This window comes from Bos indicus x Bos taurus, chromosome 1 (assembly GCF_003369695.1).
Source record: "Bos indicus x Bos taurus breed Angus x Brahman F1 hybrid chromosome 1, Bos_hybrid_MaternalHap_v2.0, whole genome shotgun sequence".
NCBI classification, from domain to species: Eukaryota; Metazoa; Chordata; class Mammalia; order Artiodactyla; family Bovidae; genus Bos; species Bos indicus x Bos taurus.
In genome coordinates this window covers 55,860,723-55,880,011 of record NC_040076.1, presented here as the reverse complement: position 1 = coordinate 55,880,011, position 19,289 = coordinate 55,860,723, and the positions used below count along the sequence as shown (strand labels likewise).

The 19,289-nt window shown below is 42.5% G+C and overlaps 1 protein-coding gene across 1 annotated transcript in view; it reads right to left on the bottom strand.

Moving 5' to 3' along the window:
- Positions 1-4,123: 4,123 nt before the first annotated feature.
- NECTIN3 (nectin cell adhesion molecule 3) overlaps positions 4,124-19,289 on the bottom strand; it is a 195,817-nt gene continuing 180,651 nt past the window's right edge. Inside the window, exon 8 of the mRNA XM_027515881.1 lies at positions 4,124-4,207. Within this exon, the coding sequence (XP_027371682.1) occupies positions 4,139-4,207 (69 nt within the window). The 3' untranslated portion in view covers positions 4,124-4,138. The remainder of the gene's footprint in view (positions 4,208-19,289) is intronic.

The window sequence follows — 19,289 nt, the reverse complement described above, 5'->3', positions numbered from 1 at the left end:
AGGAACACAGGAGAAATAATAAGGTACAAAAATAGGAAGACTTGGTTTTTATTACACTGAAGCTGGGTAAAGACTTAGTGTAAATATCTCAAATGCATAAATTATAATGAGACACAAAATGCAGTTATAATTAAACTAAGCAATTTTTATGAACTAGAAACAAAGTCACTGCCCAGGTTTATGCATTTCTTTTTCTTTTTTTATGAAACAGAGAACCAATTAAACAGCCTGTGTGGGATTTTTGAATTAGCATTAAACAGAGGCACAAAAGTGATAAAGATAATTCCTTGCTAGTTTCCCAAATTACCAGCAATAATAACTAAAATCAATTAAAGTTTTCCTAAGATCTTTTCCTTAGAAAAAAATTTCTGAGATGTTCACACTTTTATGAATTCAATTACCCAAGTTTTTGTGCTTTTTCCTTTAAGGAATATTCTTTTCAAAATCAGGAGAGGTTGTAAGGGTATGTGGACCCTCTCTTTTCCAGAACAGTGGCGGATGGGGATGATACAGGCAATTGAAGTCCCTTGGAATAAAATGTAAATTTGTCATATCTATTTTGGTCTTCTTCTCTAACAAGCAGCTAACCATCAACCATACGGACTCACTAGCATTTTTGGTTGACCTGATCACCAACTGCTAAAAAAGAGAGGAAAAGAAACACTCGATCGAGGTCAGAATAAAATATAAGCAGTCTATAGAGTGGAGGATACGGGCTTCCCTGGTGGCTCAGTGGTAAAGAATTCACCTATAATGCTGGAGACATGTGTTCAATCTCTGGGTTGAGAAGATTCCCTGTAGAGGGAAGTGGCACCCCACACCAGTATTCTTTCCTGGGAAATCCCATGGACAGAGAAGCATGGCAGACCACAGTCCATGGGTTCAAAAAAGAGTTAGACATGACCTAGCAACTAAACAATAACAAGAGCCAAGGATACCATGCAACCTTGGCACTTTAAATCATCATGGATCCAAGATTTCATAGAAGACAAAAACTGAACTATGAAATAGAGAACAAAAGAATTCAGCAGAACATGGAAAATATGATTTTCCTAACAAGGTTTCACTATGAAATGACGACTCTATCACCCTTGTGAAATGGACAAAACACACACACTGAAATCAGCTAAACTTTAGTCAAAACCCAAGGTCCAATGATTACTTGCTGTGGGACTTTAGACAAGTTACTCATGTTTTTGAGCTGCAACTTTTTCATTTGTAAAACTGGAGTTATAGTAGCTGTCTTGCTGGTGGCTCTGGACCCAAATGAGAGCACGTTCGTGACATGCACACCTCAGTGTGTGACACAACAGGAGCTGAGGGTAGTATTAGATCCCTTCCCTCTTTGCTCTTGTATCTTCTGTTTCTCTTGCTGTTGCGGCTTATTGTTGGGTTCAAGTTACTCCCCACTACTGATTATGAAACTGTTCCTTAAGGACAAACCCTGACTCCTCAAGGCAACAGTGAAGATAGATATCTTGACTGTCAAGTCTGGATATTCCATTCCAGGTTGTTACTGACAAGTAAATCCTCTGAATCAACTGCAATACACACATACTAAAAAACAAGCTCACATACAGTTATTCTTTGGAATATTAAAAAGGAAAGAGAAATAGGTAAATGGAATGGGGGTTGGAGAAGAGCTCAATTCCACTGACAGGGAGCACATCATAGATCCATGGGTTCATTCTCATAATCTTGCAGAATGGTCTCACCCATCACCTTAAGTGAAGGCCCCTGACTCATGCAGAGAAGCTTGAAGGCCTGTGTCTAACCCAGTTTCAGTCACTAAAACATCAGAAAACTGATAAAGTGATTGTCTCTTGAAAGAGAGAAGTTAGGTGGGTCTCTCATGGGCCAAGAAGCAGGAGTCTAGGTTTAAGCAAAGGCTGACATCTCCTTTGGTTACTTATCCATTACGCCTTCACTTCACTTCACTTATGCCTTAACTTTTTCCTAATTGAATAGAAGCAATGTACCATTGTAAGATGTATTCTGACATGAAAAAAATGTTAGTAATAGTGTGCATGAAATAGTATAGGGTTAGACAACTCTGATCCTTTTGTGTATTTCTAGTTGCCTATGATAGATTGCTACAATAATGGCTCCAATGAATGACGCTCTCCTGTATCAACTTCCCTTTGCAGTGTGACCTGCGAGTCCTCCTACCAAGTAGAATCTATTTCCCCATCACGTGAATGGGGAAATAGATTCTATTTCCCCATTGATGTAAGCTGGGCTTGTGACTTTCCTGGACCAAGAGAATGTGGTAAAGTGATAGTGTGTGACTTCCAAGGCTAAGCCTGAAAATGCCTTGCAGCTCGTGGAGAGGCCCCATCGAGAGCCAACACCAACCATCAGTGAAATGAATGAGGTCATCCATGAATGCCCCAACCCCGAGTTTACCAACCAACACTCTGAGAACATGTGAATGAGTCCAGCCAACCCTAGAGGAGCAGGAGGGTTTCCCAGCTGAGTCTAGTCCTATGACACTATGATTCATAATGAGAAACTGGTTTTGCCTCATGTTTCTGGTTGTTGTTTAGTCTGCTGAATCATGTTTCTGGCACAGAACTCCTAAAGCCCTTGGAATTTCCTAAGTGATGAGAGTATAAAGGTGTCTTTTGTTATGTTAATGAGGCCACAATGGAACCACACCTAAAGGTGGAGGCTGGTTGCCAGGAAAATCAAACAGCTTGGTTAGAGGATTGAAACCTTTCAGTTCCATCCTCCTGGCTTCCCAGGAGTGAAGAAGGGCTGGAGGTTGAGTCAGTTGCCTGTTGCCAGGGGCCAGTGATTTAGTCAATTTTGCTTGTGTAATGAAGCTTCCATAAATATCCACAAGGATGGGGTTTAAAGAGCTTACAGGCCATGAACACATGAAGGTGTGGGGAGAATGGTCTGCTGGAGATGGCATAGAAGCTCCATACCTCTCCCCCACACCTTGCCCTAAGCATCTCTTACAGTGTTGCTGAGCTACAGTCTTTTATAATAAACTAGTATTTCTCTGAGATCTGTGAACTACTCCAACAAATTGATCACACCCAAGGAGAAGGCTGTTGGAACCTTCAACCTATAAGTGGCCCAGCAAGTGCTCAGGTGATAAACTGGACACGTGACTGGTGTCTCAAGGGCGGGGGGGCTGCAGCTTTACAGAACTGAGAACATGACACCATCTCCAGGCACACAGTGTCAGAGTCGAGTCAGACTGTAGGACACTCAGCTGATGTCAGAGAACTGCTTCGTGGTGTGAGGAAAAAACCCACACATTGTAAATGGGTATAGAATCATAAGCCCAGACTGCTCATGCACAGAACTGTGACCAAATACACAGCTTTGTTTTAAGCTACTAATTTCTGGCTTGGATTCTTATCCAGTAACGGATAACCAAAACACAAGGTAAAAGGACCTGGTGAGGCAAACTCCTGACACAAAATAAAAACGAAGCTCAGAAAACTAGTCACCGCACCTCCCATTTTTGTTACATCCAGTTGCCTTCTTTTCATTCTTATTTATTTCCTTGGTACTTCTGCAGCTTTTAAGATGTCTAATCACCCTTTCTGGAGATGTCTCCGTAATTTCCTTCACAGCTTTCCTCCTTCTCCATCACTTTTTCCAGTTTCTTTTCCTCTAGACTCTCAGCATCCCAGTTCTTGATTCTCTGTTCTTATCTCCCACTCACTCAGGTAGCTTTCTCCTGAGAATAATCTCCTCTATTCTGATGACATGCCAGTGTTTAACTATTGCCTTGATCTCTATATGCCATTAGTTTTCAATAAGTACCTGCAATATGGTTTTTACATGGTTTCATATGGAGAAAAATACACACACTGACTGTGAATCTCAGACTTACATTTGACAAAACCAAAAACATCTGAAAATCTATTTGTTGTTTTCAGTCACTAGGTTGGATCCAACCCTTTGCAACTTTTAAAGGGTTCTGATTTCAAGAGACAATTTCCTACCTGACTGAAAATCTGCTGTATTATATTGGGGTCAAAATATTTCCCCTCCTAAATGAGGATGACAAAAAAAAGCCAGTAGGAGTTCAACTCTTATTGTACACCCAAAGACACGAGATGAATGAAAGATTCAAGTATTAAATACTCACATGTCACTGCGGCTTAAATACCTTTCTTCAATTTTCACTTAGGCATTCAAAGATGCTTCTGGCAGTTCCAAATAGGAATCCACATGTAGCTCTGGGCTTCAAAGAATGAAACAAAACAGTAATTTCAATTTCATAAGTCCTCAGAGTGAAAACAACTGAGAATGTAGCCTTTTTCTGGCTGTTGTGTGTTCCAATCCCTGCTGGCCAATTAAGTTCTTTCAAAGCCCCAGCAAGGGCTTGAAGGTTAATTAAAATGTGTGATTTAGGGAAAAAGAGAAAAACCAAACTGAGGATGCTGTAAAGGCACACACTCTACCAGCTGCTTTGGAAGCGACATTTAATTAACCAGCAGTGAAGCAAGGCGCCTGCACCGTCCATCTCTGCACAGACACCGTGGCTGCAGGGCCAAGGTCTCAGTAGGTGATGTTTGCAAAGACAGCAGACAGGACGTCTCTCCATTCCCCACCCCCACTCTGTCCCCTCCTCTTATAGACAGGGATCCTGCTTTTTATTGTCTTTATTATCAAGACTCCTTCCCACAAATTGTGTAAGACTCCCTCCCACAAATCTTTCCCCACTGACTCTCTTCTAAAGCCCCACAGAGAAGATTTTCTCATCTCTTCTGTTCTCCCCTCTACACACAGCTTGCCCATCTATTTTCTGCTCTTCAGAGTGGCAACTACTTGGTTAATTAACTAATGGCCTGTTAGTATGTTAATCTGCTCTGGAAACACATACACCTTAACTGAAGAACGCGTAGGGCTTGAAAGACTATCACTGGAAAGGGGTGGCCAGCCTCAGAGGCACCCCCAGTGACCTCTGCCTCTTGGTAGGCACACCCATGTGTAATCCCCTCCCACATTTTACCAGGGTTGGTCTGGGTGATCAGTAACATATAACCATAGTAATACTTTGTCATTTCCAAAAGTAGGTTATTAAAAAAAGAAAAACTTCCATCTTAGGTTTTGTCTCTCTTACTAGTTCCTTAGTAGGAGCCCTATGGAGAGGCCTTCACGGCAAGGAAGTGAAGAGTCACATGTGTGAGCTTGGCAGTGGTCCCTTCAGCCCCAGTGAAGCCTCAGAGACTGCAGGCTTTATGGATTGCTTGGCTGTGACCTCATGAGAGATATTGGTCTAGAGCCACCCAGCTAAGTTGCTCCCAGATTGCTAACTCACAGAAACTGCGCCATACCCCATGGACTCTAGTCCATCAGACTCCTCTTTCCATGGAATTTTCCAAGCAAGAACTCTAGAGTGGGGTGCATTTCCTACTCCAGGGGATCTTCCTGATCCAGGGATCAAACCCACATCTCTTTTTGTCTCCTGCTTTGGCAGACGGGTTCTTTACCACTAGCGCCATCTGGGAAGCCCCAGAAGGAACTTTAAAACAGTAAAGGCCACAGTTAACATCATGGTAAAAACTGGACGCTTTTCCACCAAGTTCAGCAGCAAGCTAAGGATGTGTAGTCTCACTATTTCTATTCAACATGGTACAGGAAGTCCTAGCCACCACAATCAGTCAAGAAAAAGAAATAAAAGGAGTTCAAATTGGAAAAGAAAAAGTAAAGTTATCTCTGTTTACAGATAACATGATCCTGTATATAGATAACTTTAGACTCCAAACACACACACACACACACACACACACACACACATACACACGCACAAATGTATTAGAACTAATAAATTAATTCAGTAGAATTTTAAGATACAAAATTAATATAACAGGTGCATTTCTATGACTTTCAAGCATGATCAATGAGTGGCAGTGGGTTACTTTGATTAGTGGAAGATGTCACTGGATTGAACCTCAGATAAAGAAAGGCTGCCTTCCACCTATGGTATTTTATAACTGGTATTGGGTGCAGGTCTTATTTTTGGGGGAGAGGTGCAGGTGTTTTAAATAAAGCATTGGGTGATAGAAAGAACATGGACTTTAGAGTCAGGCAGAACTGAGTTTAAGTTCTCTTCCCAGTACTCCATAGTTTCTGACAGTGAGAAAGTCATTTTGCCTCCTTCGCTTCTCATCTGTAAAATGAGACTATTAATATTTACTCACAGACTTGTCAAAATGAGATGATATGGTGTATATGAATATAGAATGCTTAAAATTTAGTAGAGTTCCATAAAATTTTGCTGTGAATGGTGGCAATAGGAGGATAAGTAGTAACAGTAAAATCAAAAGTATTTATCAAGCACTCAAACCTTATGTAAGAATTCTTCCCTCTGAATGCCCAGACTTTTGAAGACACTACTCCTTTCTCAAATTTCTCAGAAGCTCTAAACAGAAGAGAGGGTGTGAGTATGTCAGTGTAGAGAGGGGGACATGGGTAACAAATACATCTACTCCCCATGGTGCTCTTGAATTTGGCCAAAGCCATGGTAGCTTCCATGGTTTGTGACTAAGAAGCAATATGGTAGGGTTGAAAATGCATGTTTTGGCACCAGATGCCTCTGGGTTCTAATGTATTCTCTGCAGCTTACCAGTGGTGTCATGTGGGTAATTTCTCTGAGCCCTGGATCACTCATCTATAGAATGGGAATGATGTCTAGCTCATTAGCTTATTGGAAGTGAGATAATATACATAGGTCTCCAAACACAGTTCCAGGAATCAGGAGAATGTTCACCAAATACTAATGTCCCTTCTTTCCAGTCTCTCATCTGAATCATTCAGAGCAACTCTAATAACTCCCAGGGATTTAAAAAGAACTCCAGGGTCTATTGCACGAGTCAAGAAAAATGAGAGGTGTATTATAACTCTTATGAACGTGCAATCACTTTTCAAGAAAGAGGAAATCAATCAATGTATGCCTTAAATTTCATGTTATTTTTTCCACCTCCAGATAATATTTAAAATACACATGATTCAAATAAATTTACAAAATTATTCAAACCACAGATGAAGCATATATGAATATTTAACTGTTATTGATAGACCAAGGACTAGCTCTATGAAAAAGATTTCAAGATGAAAGGGGACTTAGAGCACATGCAGGCTAAGTGTACACTCCACAGGGAAGTCCCACCTAGAACACCTGTTAGAGACAGAACAGTACTGGAATACCTGGATTCAAACCCCAGCTCTGCCACTCATTAGCTGTGTGATCATGGGCAACAAACTCTCTGAGCCTCAGTCTCCTAATCTCTAAAATGGGAATAATTGCAATACTTGACTTTTAGGGTTATTGTGAGAATTAATTATATCTATTGATACATATATCACTGTTGATACATATATCAACAGTGGGCTGGCCTGGTGATTCAGATGGTATAGAATCTTCCTGTAATACAGGAGACTCAAGTTTGATCCCTGAGTTGGGAAGATCCCCTGGAAAAGGGAATGGCTACCCAATCCAGTATTCTTGCCTAAAGAAGTCCATGGACAGAGGAGCCTGGTGGGCTGTAGTCGCATGGGGTCGCAAAGAGTCAGACACAACTAAGTGACTAACACTTTCATACCAACAGTGCCTATTTATACTAATACCTGGTAATGACTAAATATAAGTGGTCATTGCCAGTTTGAAGTAGCTATTGAGCTCTAGCTTGAACTTCAGGAAAACTCAGGAAACTTAGCCCCTGATAAGGCAGACCTTCCACTGTTTGATAGCATTGGTTCCATGTTCTGGGACAAAATAAAGCAAGGCTACTCTATCCAGACAGACCAGCCTCCTGATACTCAGGGGCAGCTAGGGCCATGCTCTGCACTGTGTCTCCTGTCATGAAGGATTTCCAGACCATCCAGTCCCTGGGTATCCTCCTCTAACTGCCCTCAGTTCATCAGTAATCTTTCTGGAGTGTGTCATGTAGAATTAACTCAGTACTACAGACTCTTGAGAGTCCCTTGGGCTGTAAGGAGATCCAACCAGTCCATTCTGAAGGAGATCAGCCCTGGGATTTCTTTGGAACGAATGATGTTAAAGCTGAAACTCCAGTACTTTGGCCACCTCACGTGAAGAGTTGACTCATTGGAAAAGACTCTGATGCTGGGAGGGATTGCGGGCAGGAGGAGAAGGGGATGACAGAGGATGAGATGGCTGGATGGCATCACTGACTTGATGGACGTGAGTCTGAGTGAACTCCGGGAGTTGGTGATGGACAGGGAGGCCTGGCGTGCTGCAATTCATGGGGTCACAGAGTTAGACACAACTGAGCGACTGAACTGAACTGAACTGAACAGATATGATTAGCATCAATTAAATGGGACTAAGATTTCCATTAACAAAGACTAACTCTGTACCTTTACTAAGACAGAATCACATTATGCTAGGGTTTTTTGTCTGTTTATTTTTGTTGTAGAATTATAAGATAAAGCTTGTGCTCCGTGTTCAGTTGCTTCAGTCATGTCCAACTGTTTGTGGCCCATGGACTGTAGCTGACCAGGGTCCTCTGTCCATGGAATTTTTCAGGCAAGAATACTGGAGTGGGTTTTTTCATTTCCTTCTCCAAGGGATCTTCCTGACCCCGGGATTGAACCTGCGTCTCTTGCCTCTCCTACATTGGCAAGCGGATTCTTTACCACTAGTGCCACCTGAGAAGCCCCAAATCAAACTTGTTTAGTAGTGAATATGGGTCTTTATCTCCTGGATTTTACCTTATTACTGTGATTCCGGTATTATAGCTATTCTATTCTAGTACTTTGAATTTTTTCTGTTTTTCCCACTTTTGTGTCAGCTACAAAGCTACAAATCAACAAGGAGCCTTCATCCAAGTCATGTAGAAAAGGGTTTTTTCTTATACAGCTGCTAGTAAGCAAGGAGCACCCCCTGTCTCAGTGTGTGAAACAGGGTAATGTGATGGGCATCTTTTGGATCCAACATGACCATGGATGGTGTGGCCTCGAGGGATGCAAGCTTTGCAAGAAGACAAAAGCTACTGAGCACAGCAAAATGAGTCAATCAATAGATCATTAAGGAGAGGCCCAGAAGAAGAAAAATCCAGATTAAAATTCACATTGAGCAAGACATGACCAATACTAGATACTCTGGAGAAAAAAAAATTTTTTTGAGAAAGGTAACTGTATTCCTAAACAGGGTAGGAAAATAAGTTATTCAAAAGAGGAAACATTCAGAGACTTCCCTGGTGGTCCAGTGGCTAAGATTCTGCCCTCCCAACGGAGCAGGCCCTGGTTCTATCCCTGGTCAGGAACTAGATTCCACCTTCTGCAACTAAGAGTTTATATGCTGCAATTAAAAAAAAGATCTTGAATGCTGCAACGAAAATCAAAGATCCCCATGCTGCAACTAGGACATGCCCAGCCAAATAAATAAATACTTAGAAAGAGGAACTATTCAATAGAAACTTCAGTTAGTTCACAGTACAAGCAGACTCTTTCCTTGAAACTTTGAGGCAAAAGGCTTTCTTAACTCAGTAAAGCCTTTCAGATCACATGATTTACACCTTTCACAAATGCAAGTAACAAATAACTAAGAGATACAAAAGGACACTAACTCCTTAACCTGAGGAATTTGCTTTAGAATTGGGAGAGTGAATGAAAACCTGTAAAAAGAACATAGCAATATTAAACAGCAACAAGAAGCTATGGGAAAAAATAAAAGGAAAATGGAAAGTAAACCAAAACATTATTGAGAGCCTACTGTATGCTAAGTGCTTTCCACACATGTTCTCTTTCATTCCTTCCCAAGACTCCTTAGTGTAAATAATCCATCTTTTTTTATAGATGAGAGAAGTAATTTTCTCGAGACTTACAGGTAATCAGAAGCCAAATGTGACTCAAACCAGATTTGCCAGACTAAACTACGCTCCCTCAGTGCAACACTTTGCCTCCTTGGGTTTTAGTCTATTTTGGAGAATGTAGACACATACAAATTGAAGAAAACAAATTATGCCAGTGATCACTGAGTCGATCATTGACAATATTGATAACTTTTGTAGCATGGATTAGAACTTGTTTTGAAGTTCAAAAGCAAAGAAAACCTAAGAAATCTAGAGATGTCAGAGAAGGTGACTTCATAGAAAGGTTGAATAACTGAGTTCTATACTCACTTAAAGGGTGAGTGTAGACCTTGAGTGGTTGCGGGGAGAGGGTAAGGACAACAGAAGACATCGTAGGAAGATAAGGGAGCCATTTCTTAAGAAAACGTGTTAGGACCTAGTGTGGCACATGACATGGAGTGTGAAGGACAGAGAAGGGAAAATGACAAGTGCAAAGTATAAGGGTGGTCCCGCTGACAAGGGTCAACAGAAAGTAAAGAGAAAAGGTGTTTTAGGTGAAAGAAGATAAATTCTTCTCAGAATTGCTGAATTTAAGATGACAGGGAAGCACACAAACTAAACTCTGAGTAGAGGAAACAGACTAATACTAGTGAGAAAATGGGGCTTGAAATGCATATCTGAAGGGTACTTTACCACTGAGGTGATAATTGCATTTAAAGACATTATTAATGAAGACCAGACCATAGTGCAAGCAACAAGGGAATTGCTGAAAATCCACAGTTACACACAGAGGATCCAGTGAAAGGTCACTGGAGTTCAGAACAGTATAGAGTCACAAAAGCCAGAGTGGAAGAGAGTCTCAGGCATGGCACCCTGAATGACTGGCTTCAATTCCCTGCATGCAGCCTCATTAGAAGCAAATGTACCATTCCTGCCCATGGCTTTGGGTTTACCCAAATGACTTGTTCTGAGCAACAGTGGGAAAAAGTGACACGGTTCCAGCTCCAAGACTCTAAGAAGCTTTCCATGTTTCCACTTAGCTTCCTGTGTCTCTACCATTACCGTGAGAAGAACAGGCCCCAGCTTGCTCACTGATTATGGGAAGAGGATAGGAGAAACGTGGGAAAGAGCCTCCCTGGCTGAACCTAAGTGTACAGCAGGGCTATGCCAGCAGCCATAGCCCGAAGCAAGAGACACCAGCCAAAGCCATCCTTTATCAGACAAACACTTAACAAGCTGCAAACCTGTATGAGCAATAACATCTGATGGTTGTTTTAGATCAATGAATTTGGGGTTGGTTTGTTATGCAGCTATGGCTAAGCATCAGGATTGCTGACCTGAGAAAATATGTCAGAGATGATAAAGAGAAAAGGACTACTGAGCCTGGAAACAGGGCAGCCCATAGAGATTTTTAAGAATAAATGATGTTGTAGTTTGTAGTATTTCTCTGAATATGAAACACAATTGCAGTAGGCTGGCAGTGTATGAAGACTAGCTTTTGAGAGGGACAGGGAGCTGAATCTGAATATACCATCAGATTCTGAACATATTGCCGGCTGAATACAAATTGTTGTTGCAGGCTGGATTACCTGATGACAGAGCTTTCTTAATAAGCTCTCTTGAATAAAAAGTGTATGTTCTCCTGAATCAGTGCTGTAGGTATAGAATTATTTAGACATGCAGAAATGTTATCATTTAAGAGCATATGGTCTGAAATGACTCTAAAGGAATATCCTGTGATGTGCAATGAAAACTGGTGTGACTCTCAAAAAAAAAAAAAAAAAATGATGTTTCAGGAAAACCACAAGTCCCAAAACTAGATTTCAAGGGATAAATAACAGTGGGAAGAAGCAGGAAATGTACTCATAAGTAGAGATCACTTAGCTGAGAAGCTTTAAGGTTAAAATAAAAAGGATAACTATTAGCAAGATACTCAAATATCATATCCCAGAGTGACTTGTGCACATCTGGAAGCACAGGGAAGGAATTCATGGAGGTGGGGGGGTGGAGGGGTAAGAAGGCTGATGATGGTGGAGGATGAGAGCCTCATTGTAGAAGGAAGGGTGCCCAGAAATCAGAGGGAATGGTGTGCAGCACAGAGTGTAAAATGATTCTGCACTCTCCAAGGTGACACGATGAAGGAACTGAAGTCAGGTTCTGAATCAATAGACCATAGATGGGAGGAGTATTTTTTCAGTGAAATTCTTAGATTGTAACTTGATAGCAATGATGAGGGTGTGAAAAAGTATTGCACACTTGCTTGTGTTTTCTTTACATTGAATAGGATTCTGTAGAGTCAAATATCTAACCAAGAGATACATCCAAAGACTTCTTCAGTTTCTGAAGAGAAAGAGTTTGACTCTACATAAAATTCAAGTCCATGGCTTTGAGTGTCTTTAGGTGCTTCTAAGTGACCAATCATGATGTCAAATGGGGAAGTGGAAGTTCATGGGATCACTATGTGAGGAGGGAAGCATGTTGTCTTGGAGAGAAGTATGATGCACTGATGCTCCAAGATGTCACTGAATCATTCTAGGCTAACGAGAGTGCTACTATCTTCGTGTTCCTATGACCCAGGAGGTCATGAGATTTCCTTTCACTGGCCTGACTTCCCAATTTCCAGCCAAATAAATGAATGTCTCTGTCTGAAGGCCTTTCAAAATGACATAATAGGGCTACAAAAAAAGGCCTGAGAGCAATTCATGGATGAGGATGGTTCTATTTTTGAACACTGATTTGCAGCGGTGTGCCCCAAACTAGCTGAGACTGATATGTCAGAGCCACCTGAGTGAGCAAAATGGAATAGGATCTATTCCTGGCAGGGCAGCTGTTGACTCGCCAGGAGAGGTAGTGAGCACCCCAGCAACTGTGCCGTCACTGCATGCTGTCCTGCCTCATTTCTGCTCTAATGGTGAGTCAGGATGATATTTACTCTGCCTGCTCTGACCCCAGTGGAGTGTCATCAAGGCCGCCCTTCCCTCCCAGGCTGCGTCTGGACTGTCAGGGAAACTCTGAGGCCTGCATACTCGGAGCCACTGGCCTACTGGCTGCAGGCACACCAGAAAGCAACCAAAGCCAAGGTTATTTCAGGGCACCTGTCAGCGGGTAGGATCACCGGCGGGAAAGGATTAGTACAAGAGGGTGGAGGGAAGCATCTTCTGGGTCTTCCAGTGAAGGAAAAACAAGTGACACTGCACTCTGAGGACAAGGGCACCAGCACCTGGCCTGCTCCCAGACACTCATTCTGGGGCATGTCTGGAAATGCTACGTGAAGCAGGGAAGAAGCAGGCAGGGTGGATCTAGGGACGTTATCCAAGACACTCTCTACTCCCCTAGGTTCAGATTTTAAAGTTGGCCGTTACAGTATGTCAGGAGATTTATGATCAGTGTGATAGACTCTAGCCACCGTAAACTCCTCAGTCAGTGAACAAACAAACTGTGCTAGATACTGTTGGTTGAAAATCAGACCCTTCCTACCTGTCTAAGTTCTCCTCTGTACTGCAGGGATGAGAAGCTCAAATTCCACAGTGCCTAAGCTCCCTGGCCAGGAGACCCAGTTAGGTTTGGCCAGCATTTTGAGATTTTGAAGACAGAAGAGAAGAGCCAGTTGTTCCCCAAGCGGCAGCTGCAGACCAGGATGTGGGTATCAGCAGATGACAGACACAGTAAGGATTTTTCCCTAGGCTTCCATGCATCCTCCTGGGAGCCATCCGCTTCTCCATGTGAAGTCATGGTGATGGCTTCTTGCGAGCCTGTTCTTCCTGGTTCTTGTGTTGAAATCTTGCTTGCCTTTACTCCCTCAGTCTCCCAACTGAAGGCTCCAGTTATGCCAACTCCATTTCTTCTTATTCAACCTCTTCCTACTTCAGATACCTGGGGAGTCTTCTGTTTTTACCGACAAAACCTGACTCATACACTCATTAGAATCATATATATTCATTCATATACTCATTAGAATCTTCATGCTTCTAATTAAAGAAGGCTTGCACATATTGACATCTCTGGCTTTTTTTGACCCAAACTAAGCAATGGCACCCCACTCCAGTACTCTTGCCGGGAAAATCCCATGGACAGAGGAGCCTGGTGGGCTGCAGTCCATGGGGTCGCTAAGAGTTGGACATGACTGGGTGACTTCACTTTCACTTTTCTCTTTCATGCACTGGAGAAGGAAATGGCAACTCACTCCAGTATTCTTGCCTGGAGAATCCTGGGGACAGTGGAGCCTGGTGGGCTGCCATCTATGGGGTCACATAGAGTCGGACACGACTGAAGCGACTTAGCGGCAGCAGCAGGCCCCAGCAAGCCACACCCTCATCTGAGTTGTAAAACACAGAATGAAGGGAAACTGCTAGCTAGTTTTGAGCATGTGTGGCTTTTATGCTAAGGAGAAAAGAAAACTTGTTTTTAAAACAACAGAACTTTAATAGGTACTCCACCAAAGAAGATATACAGATGGCAAATACGCCTATGAAAAGATGCCTCACATCATATGCCATCAGGGAAACCCAAATTAAAACAAGATACCATCCCACTTATTAGAATGACAAAATTCAGAATCATGATAACACCAAATTGCTGGCAAGGATGCAAAGCAACAGGAACTCTCATTCACTGCAGACGGAAATGCAAAATGATATAACCACTTCAGAAGACAGTGGTCATTTCTTACAAAACCAAACATATGCTCCAGCACTCATACTCTTTAGCATTTACTAGAAGGAGTTGAAAACTCATATCCACATTAAAATATGCATACAGATGTTTAGAGCAGCTTTATTCAAAATTGCCCAAACTTGGAAGCAACCAAGATGTTGTACAGTAGGTGAAATGATAAACTATGAGATATCCAGACAACGAAATGTTATTTGCTATTAAAAAAGAAATGAGCTACAAAGGCATAGAAAGCCATGGAGGAGCCTTAAAGGCATACTAGTAAGTGAAAGAAGCTAGTGTGAAAATACTAATCTGTATGATTCCAACTATATGACATTCTGGAAAAAGCAAAACTATCAAGACAGTAAAAAGATCAGTGGGTTGCCAGGGGTTGTGGGGAGGGAGGAATGAATGAGCAAAGCAGAAAAACTTTTAGGGCAGTGAAAATACTCTGTATGTACTATAATGGTGGACATACATCTTTGTATACAATTTTTTGAAACCCATAGAATGTACAGAACCAAGAATGAAACTTTATATAAACTATAGACTTTGGAAAATAATGATGCATCAGTATAGGTTCATCAATTGTAAAAATATACCACTCTGGTGGGGCATGCTGATGGTGGAGGGGGGAGCTATGTATGGGTGGGGTCAAGGTGGAAATGGAAACCTCAGAACCTTCTATTCAATACTGCTGTGAACCTAGAACTGCTCTTAAAAATAAAGACTATTAAAGTATAGAGCATAAGAAAACACGGACCCAGGATTCATTCTCTCCCTGAAAGCCATAGTGCACTATGTTTCCCACTGGCCAACTACTCCTCAAATATAACCTATTGACTTCTTGCCTTTGGTCTGTAAACACCATTTGCAACCTGGCTTATAAAACGATTATGAGTTCTACACCAAGCTCTTATTGCAATTTTCTGCAAACTGCAAAATAAGGGCTTAGTCCCCCAGATGATGACAAGATGATGTCAGATTGAACGAGAGGAAAGAGGCCAGATAAATAATAATAACTGAAAGCTAAGAGAGAAAATGCATGTAATTTGGCTGAGATGGTTTCCCTGGGAAGAACGGCCACTAGATACTGGAGAATGTCTCATGGAGGGGGCTCCAGCACAAGGAGACCATGAGAGTTCCCGGGGCTGTGCTCCAGATCCAGCGAGCTGAAGAAGACGTCAAGACAGAGGCTCTCTGTTCCCAGAGGCACTCTTTATTTTTTTCCATCAATTTGTTTATTTGTCTTTATTTTTTGTTTTATTTTAATTGGAGGCTAATTACTTTACAATATTGTATTGGTTTTGCCATACATCAACATGAATCTGCCACGGGTGTACCCATGTTCCCCATCCTGAACCCCCCTCCCACCTCCCTCCCCACACCATCCCTCTGGGTCATCCCAGTGCACCAGCCCCGAGCACCCTGTGTCATGCATCAAACCTGGACTGGCGATTCATTTCACATATGATATTATACATGCTTCAATCCCATTCTCCCAAATCATCCCACCCTCTTCCTCTCCCACAGAGTCCAAATGACTGTTCTATACATCTGTGTCTCTTTTGCTGTCTCACATACAGGATTATCTTTACCATCTTTCTAAATTCCATATATATGTGTTAGTATACTGTATTGGTTTTTTCTTTCTGGCTTACTTCACTCTGTATAATCAGCTCCAGTTTCATCCACCTCACTAGAACTGATTCAAACGTATTCTTTTTAATGGCTGAGTAATACTCCATTGTGTATATGTACCATAGCTTTCTTATCCATTCATCTGCTGATGGACATCTAGGTTGCTTCCACATCCTGGCTATTATAAACAGTGCTGCAACGAACATTGGGGTACACGTGTCTCTTTCAATTCTGGTTTCCTCGGTGTGTATGCCCAGCAGTGGGATTGCTGGGTCATATGGAAGTTCTATTTCCAATTTTTAAAGGAATCTCCACACTGTTCTCCATAGTGGCTGTACTAGTTTGCATTCCATCAACAGTGTAAGAGGGCTCCCTTTTCTCCACACCCTCTCCAGCATTTATTGTTTGTAGACATTTGGCAGAGCTGCACACAAACACCGCACTGAGACAGCTTCGTCCAAGCCGGCTGCCAGCACAAACAAACCGCTGAAACCTGAAGGAGATGGTAAAGAAAAGACGAGAAGGGGATAGAGCGGAGCGGGGAGGGAAGGAGGGGAAAAAGGAAAGGGAAAGGAGACATAGGCTAGCTATCTCAGGTACTAGTCGGGGGCTGTGAGGAAGAAAAATCCCCAAAAAAACACTGGGAAACAAAAGAGCGAAAATATCTGAATTTCATTAACTAAACTCAGCCAGGACTAACACAAACAGGAATTCCAACCTGACTTCAGAAACACTTTTAACTGAAAGGATGAGAGTGGTTATTACAGATTTTATTTGCTGTTTGGTTCCATAAAATCTTTTCCTTGATAAGCTTCTCACCTAAAGCCTCATTTAGGAAAATATCACATTGTCATTAAAAAAAAATAATCTTTTAGCTCTATGTAGGTATGAAAAATGTACAGCAGAATTCACAGGGCTGTTAACACACCAACATCCTAAATTTTGAAAAGACACTCCTGGCTCTAACAGCTCACTTTGTCAAGCCCCTCCTCTCCACCCCCAAACCACCCCCTGCTATATACACACAGTACCCACAGGGCACAGCACACCCCATCACTGCTCCCATGGCTCTGGGCCTTACATATTTAAACATCCACACACAAGCTTCTTACCCTCAGCTACTTCAGTGGTTGACACACGTTGAATGGGTTGTTCAGTATGGGCACAATCTTGGCCTCAGCTACTGTGTTCATGGCCTGATTTGAGAAGCACCAAAAGCCCTCTGTGGAGAAGTGTGGTCTGCTCATCTTCTAAGTTTCTTGCTTTTCAGGTAGGAGCATGGACCACAGCCTTAGCATCACCTGTTGTTATTTAGTCACTAAGTCGCATCAGACTCTTTTGTAACCCCATGGACTGTAGTGCACCAGGCTCCTCTGTCCATGGGATTTCCCAGGCAAGAATACCGGAGTGGCTTGCCATTCCCTTTTCCTGGGGTTCTTCCCAACCCAGGGATCAAATGTGAGTCTCCTGTATTGCAGGCAGATTCTTTACCATCTAAGCCAGCAGAGAAGCCCTTGTGAACACACCTTATACGCTCTAAATGCAGTCATCCAGATGGAACAGGAATCTGCCTGCAATGCAGGAGACCCCAGTTCAATTCTTGGGTTGGGAAGATTCTCTGGAGAAGAGATAGGCTACCCTATCCAGCATTCTTGGGCTTCCCTTGTGGCTCAGCTGGTAAAGAGTCTGACTGCAATGTGAGAGACTTGGGTTCAGTCCCTGGGTTGGGAAGATCCCCTGGAGAAGGGTACGGCTACCCAATCCAGTACTCTGGCCTGGAGAATTCCATGGACTGTAGTCTATGGGGTTGCAAAGAGTCGGGCATGACTTTCACTTTCATTTCACTTTCAGATGGAACTCAGTAAGTTTGAAGATCACCCGAGTCTGCCATGTATTATGTCAAAAACCATGGGTTCTTCTTCCCTGTGGTACTTTCCTCTATGACAGTGAGTGTGGACAGGACGCACTGCCACACGCAGCTGTATTTGCTGGCGCAGTTGCGGTCACATGGAACAAGCACAGAATGCGGAGTCAGGATACATAGGGTTGAGGTTTTCACCCACATCTTAGCCGTACGACTAAGTCCAGTTTCACTTTTCAGCCTCAGTTTCCTTTACTGTAAAAATAGTAGCCCTTCTATGTATACCACAAACAATTGTGAGGATAAGTGAATATAAGGTAAGGTGTAGGTGTAATAAAAGGTGTAAACTATTACATACTCCAAATGCTGCAGGTTGTCATCCTTGTATCTATTAAACATGCCCTCACATAGTTGTTGATTGGGTACTAGGAACATAGATAATTATAGAGCATCCAATTTTGAAATAAATTCCCTATTGATTGCCTCCTCTAGGGCAGAACAATTTTTAAGGTTTGGTGAGCGGGGCTGTACTGTCAGATATCAAGTATAATATATATAAATGCCCCTCTGATGGAGAACGTGCCCCTGTGTGGACTGTTTATGCAGTGGGAAAAGGCTGGTGAAGGCAAATTCAGATTAGAGCGAAGTTAAGAACATGACTTTGGGGACAGAAGTCGATGTGAGATTATTTGGCCTGCAATTCACTCTATTTTCCTTCTTGAACCCCAGTTTCCCCATCTGTGAAATAAACCACTGCCTGGAACTGTCGTGAGACTTCCAAGAGAAGATGCGTACGGTTAGCACTATAGTTGATCCACAGTCTACCCTCATTAATCTGTAACTGTTTCCATCATTATCTCAGCTCAGCAGAAGCCTGCCTCATCATCCTGGGAGAGGCAGGAGCTTTGGTGAAGTTTCAAAGAGACCTGGCCATTCATCTTGTTTGGGGGGTCTGTGTGGAGGCTGTTGGCAGGTTTGTTTAGCAGGGACAGGCCCTCAGCTGGCACTGTTTGATAACTTCAAGCCGTCTAGTCACATTCTGCTGGACAGACGCATTATTGCTGAAGAGCAAGAGAAGCAGCTCACAAGATTGATGGCTCTTTCCAGTATGGGCAGCTCCCGTGGGGCTCCCCTCTCAGAGTCTGGCCTCCCAGGGAGAACCTTTCTGCTTCATCGACTTGGGCAGATTGAGTCCTGCCCCATGAGTTCCCATCCCTGACGGGCAGTCTATGAGTTTATGATAGCCAGTGTCATTATTCCAGCTGGGTATTCATAAGAAACCCTATCAGCCCAGCAGATCTCAAATTGCTTTCTATAACTTCTCCTCTTCTGAGAAGCCTTTTCTTGGA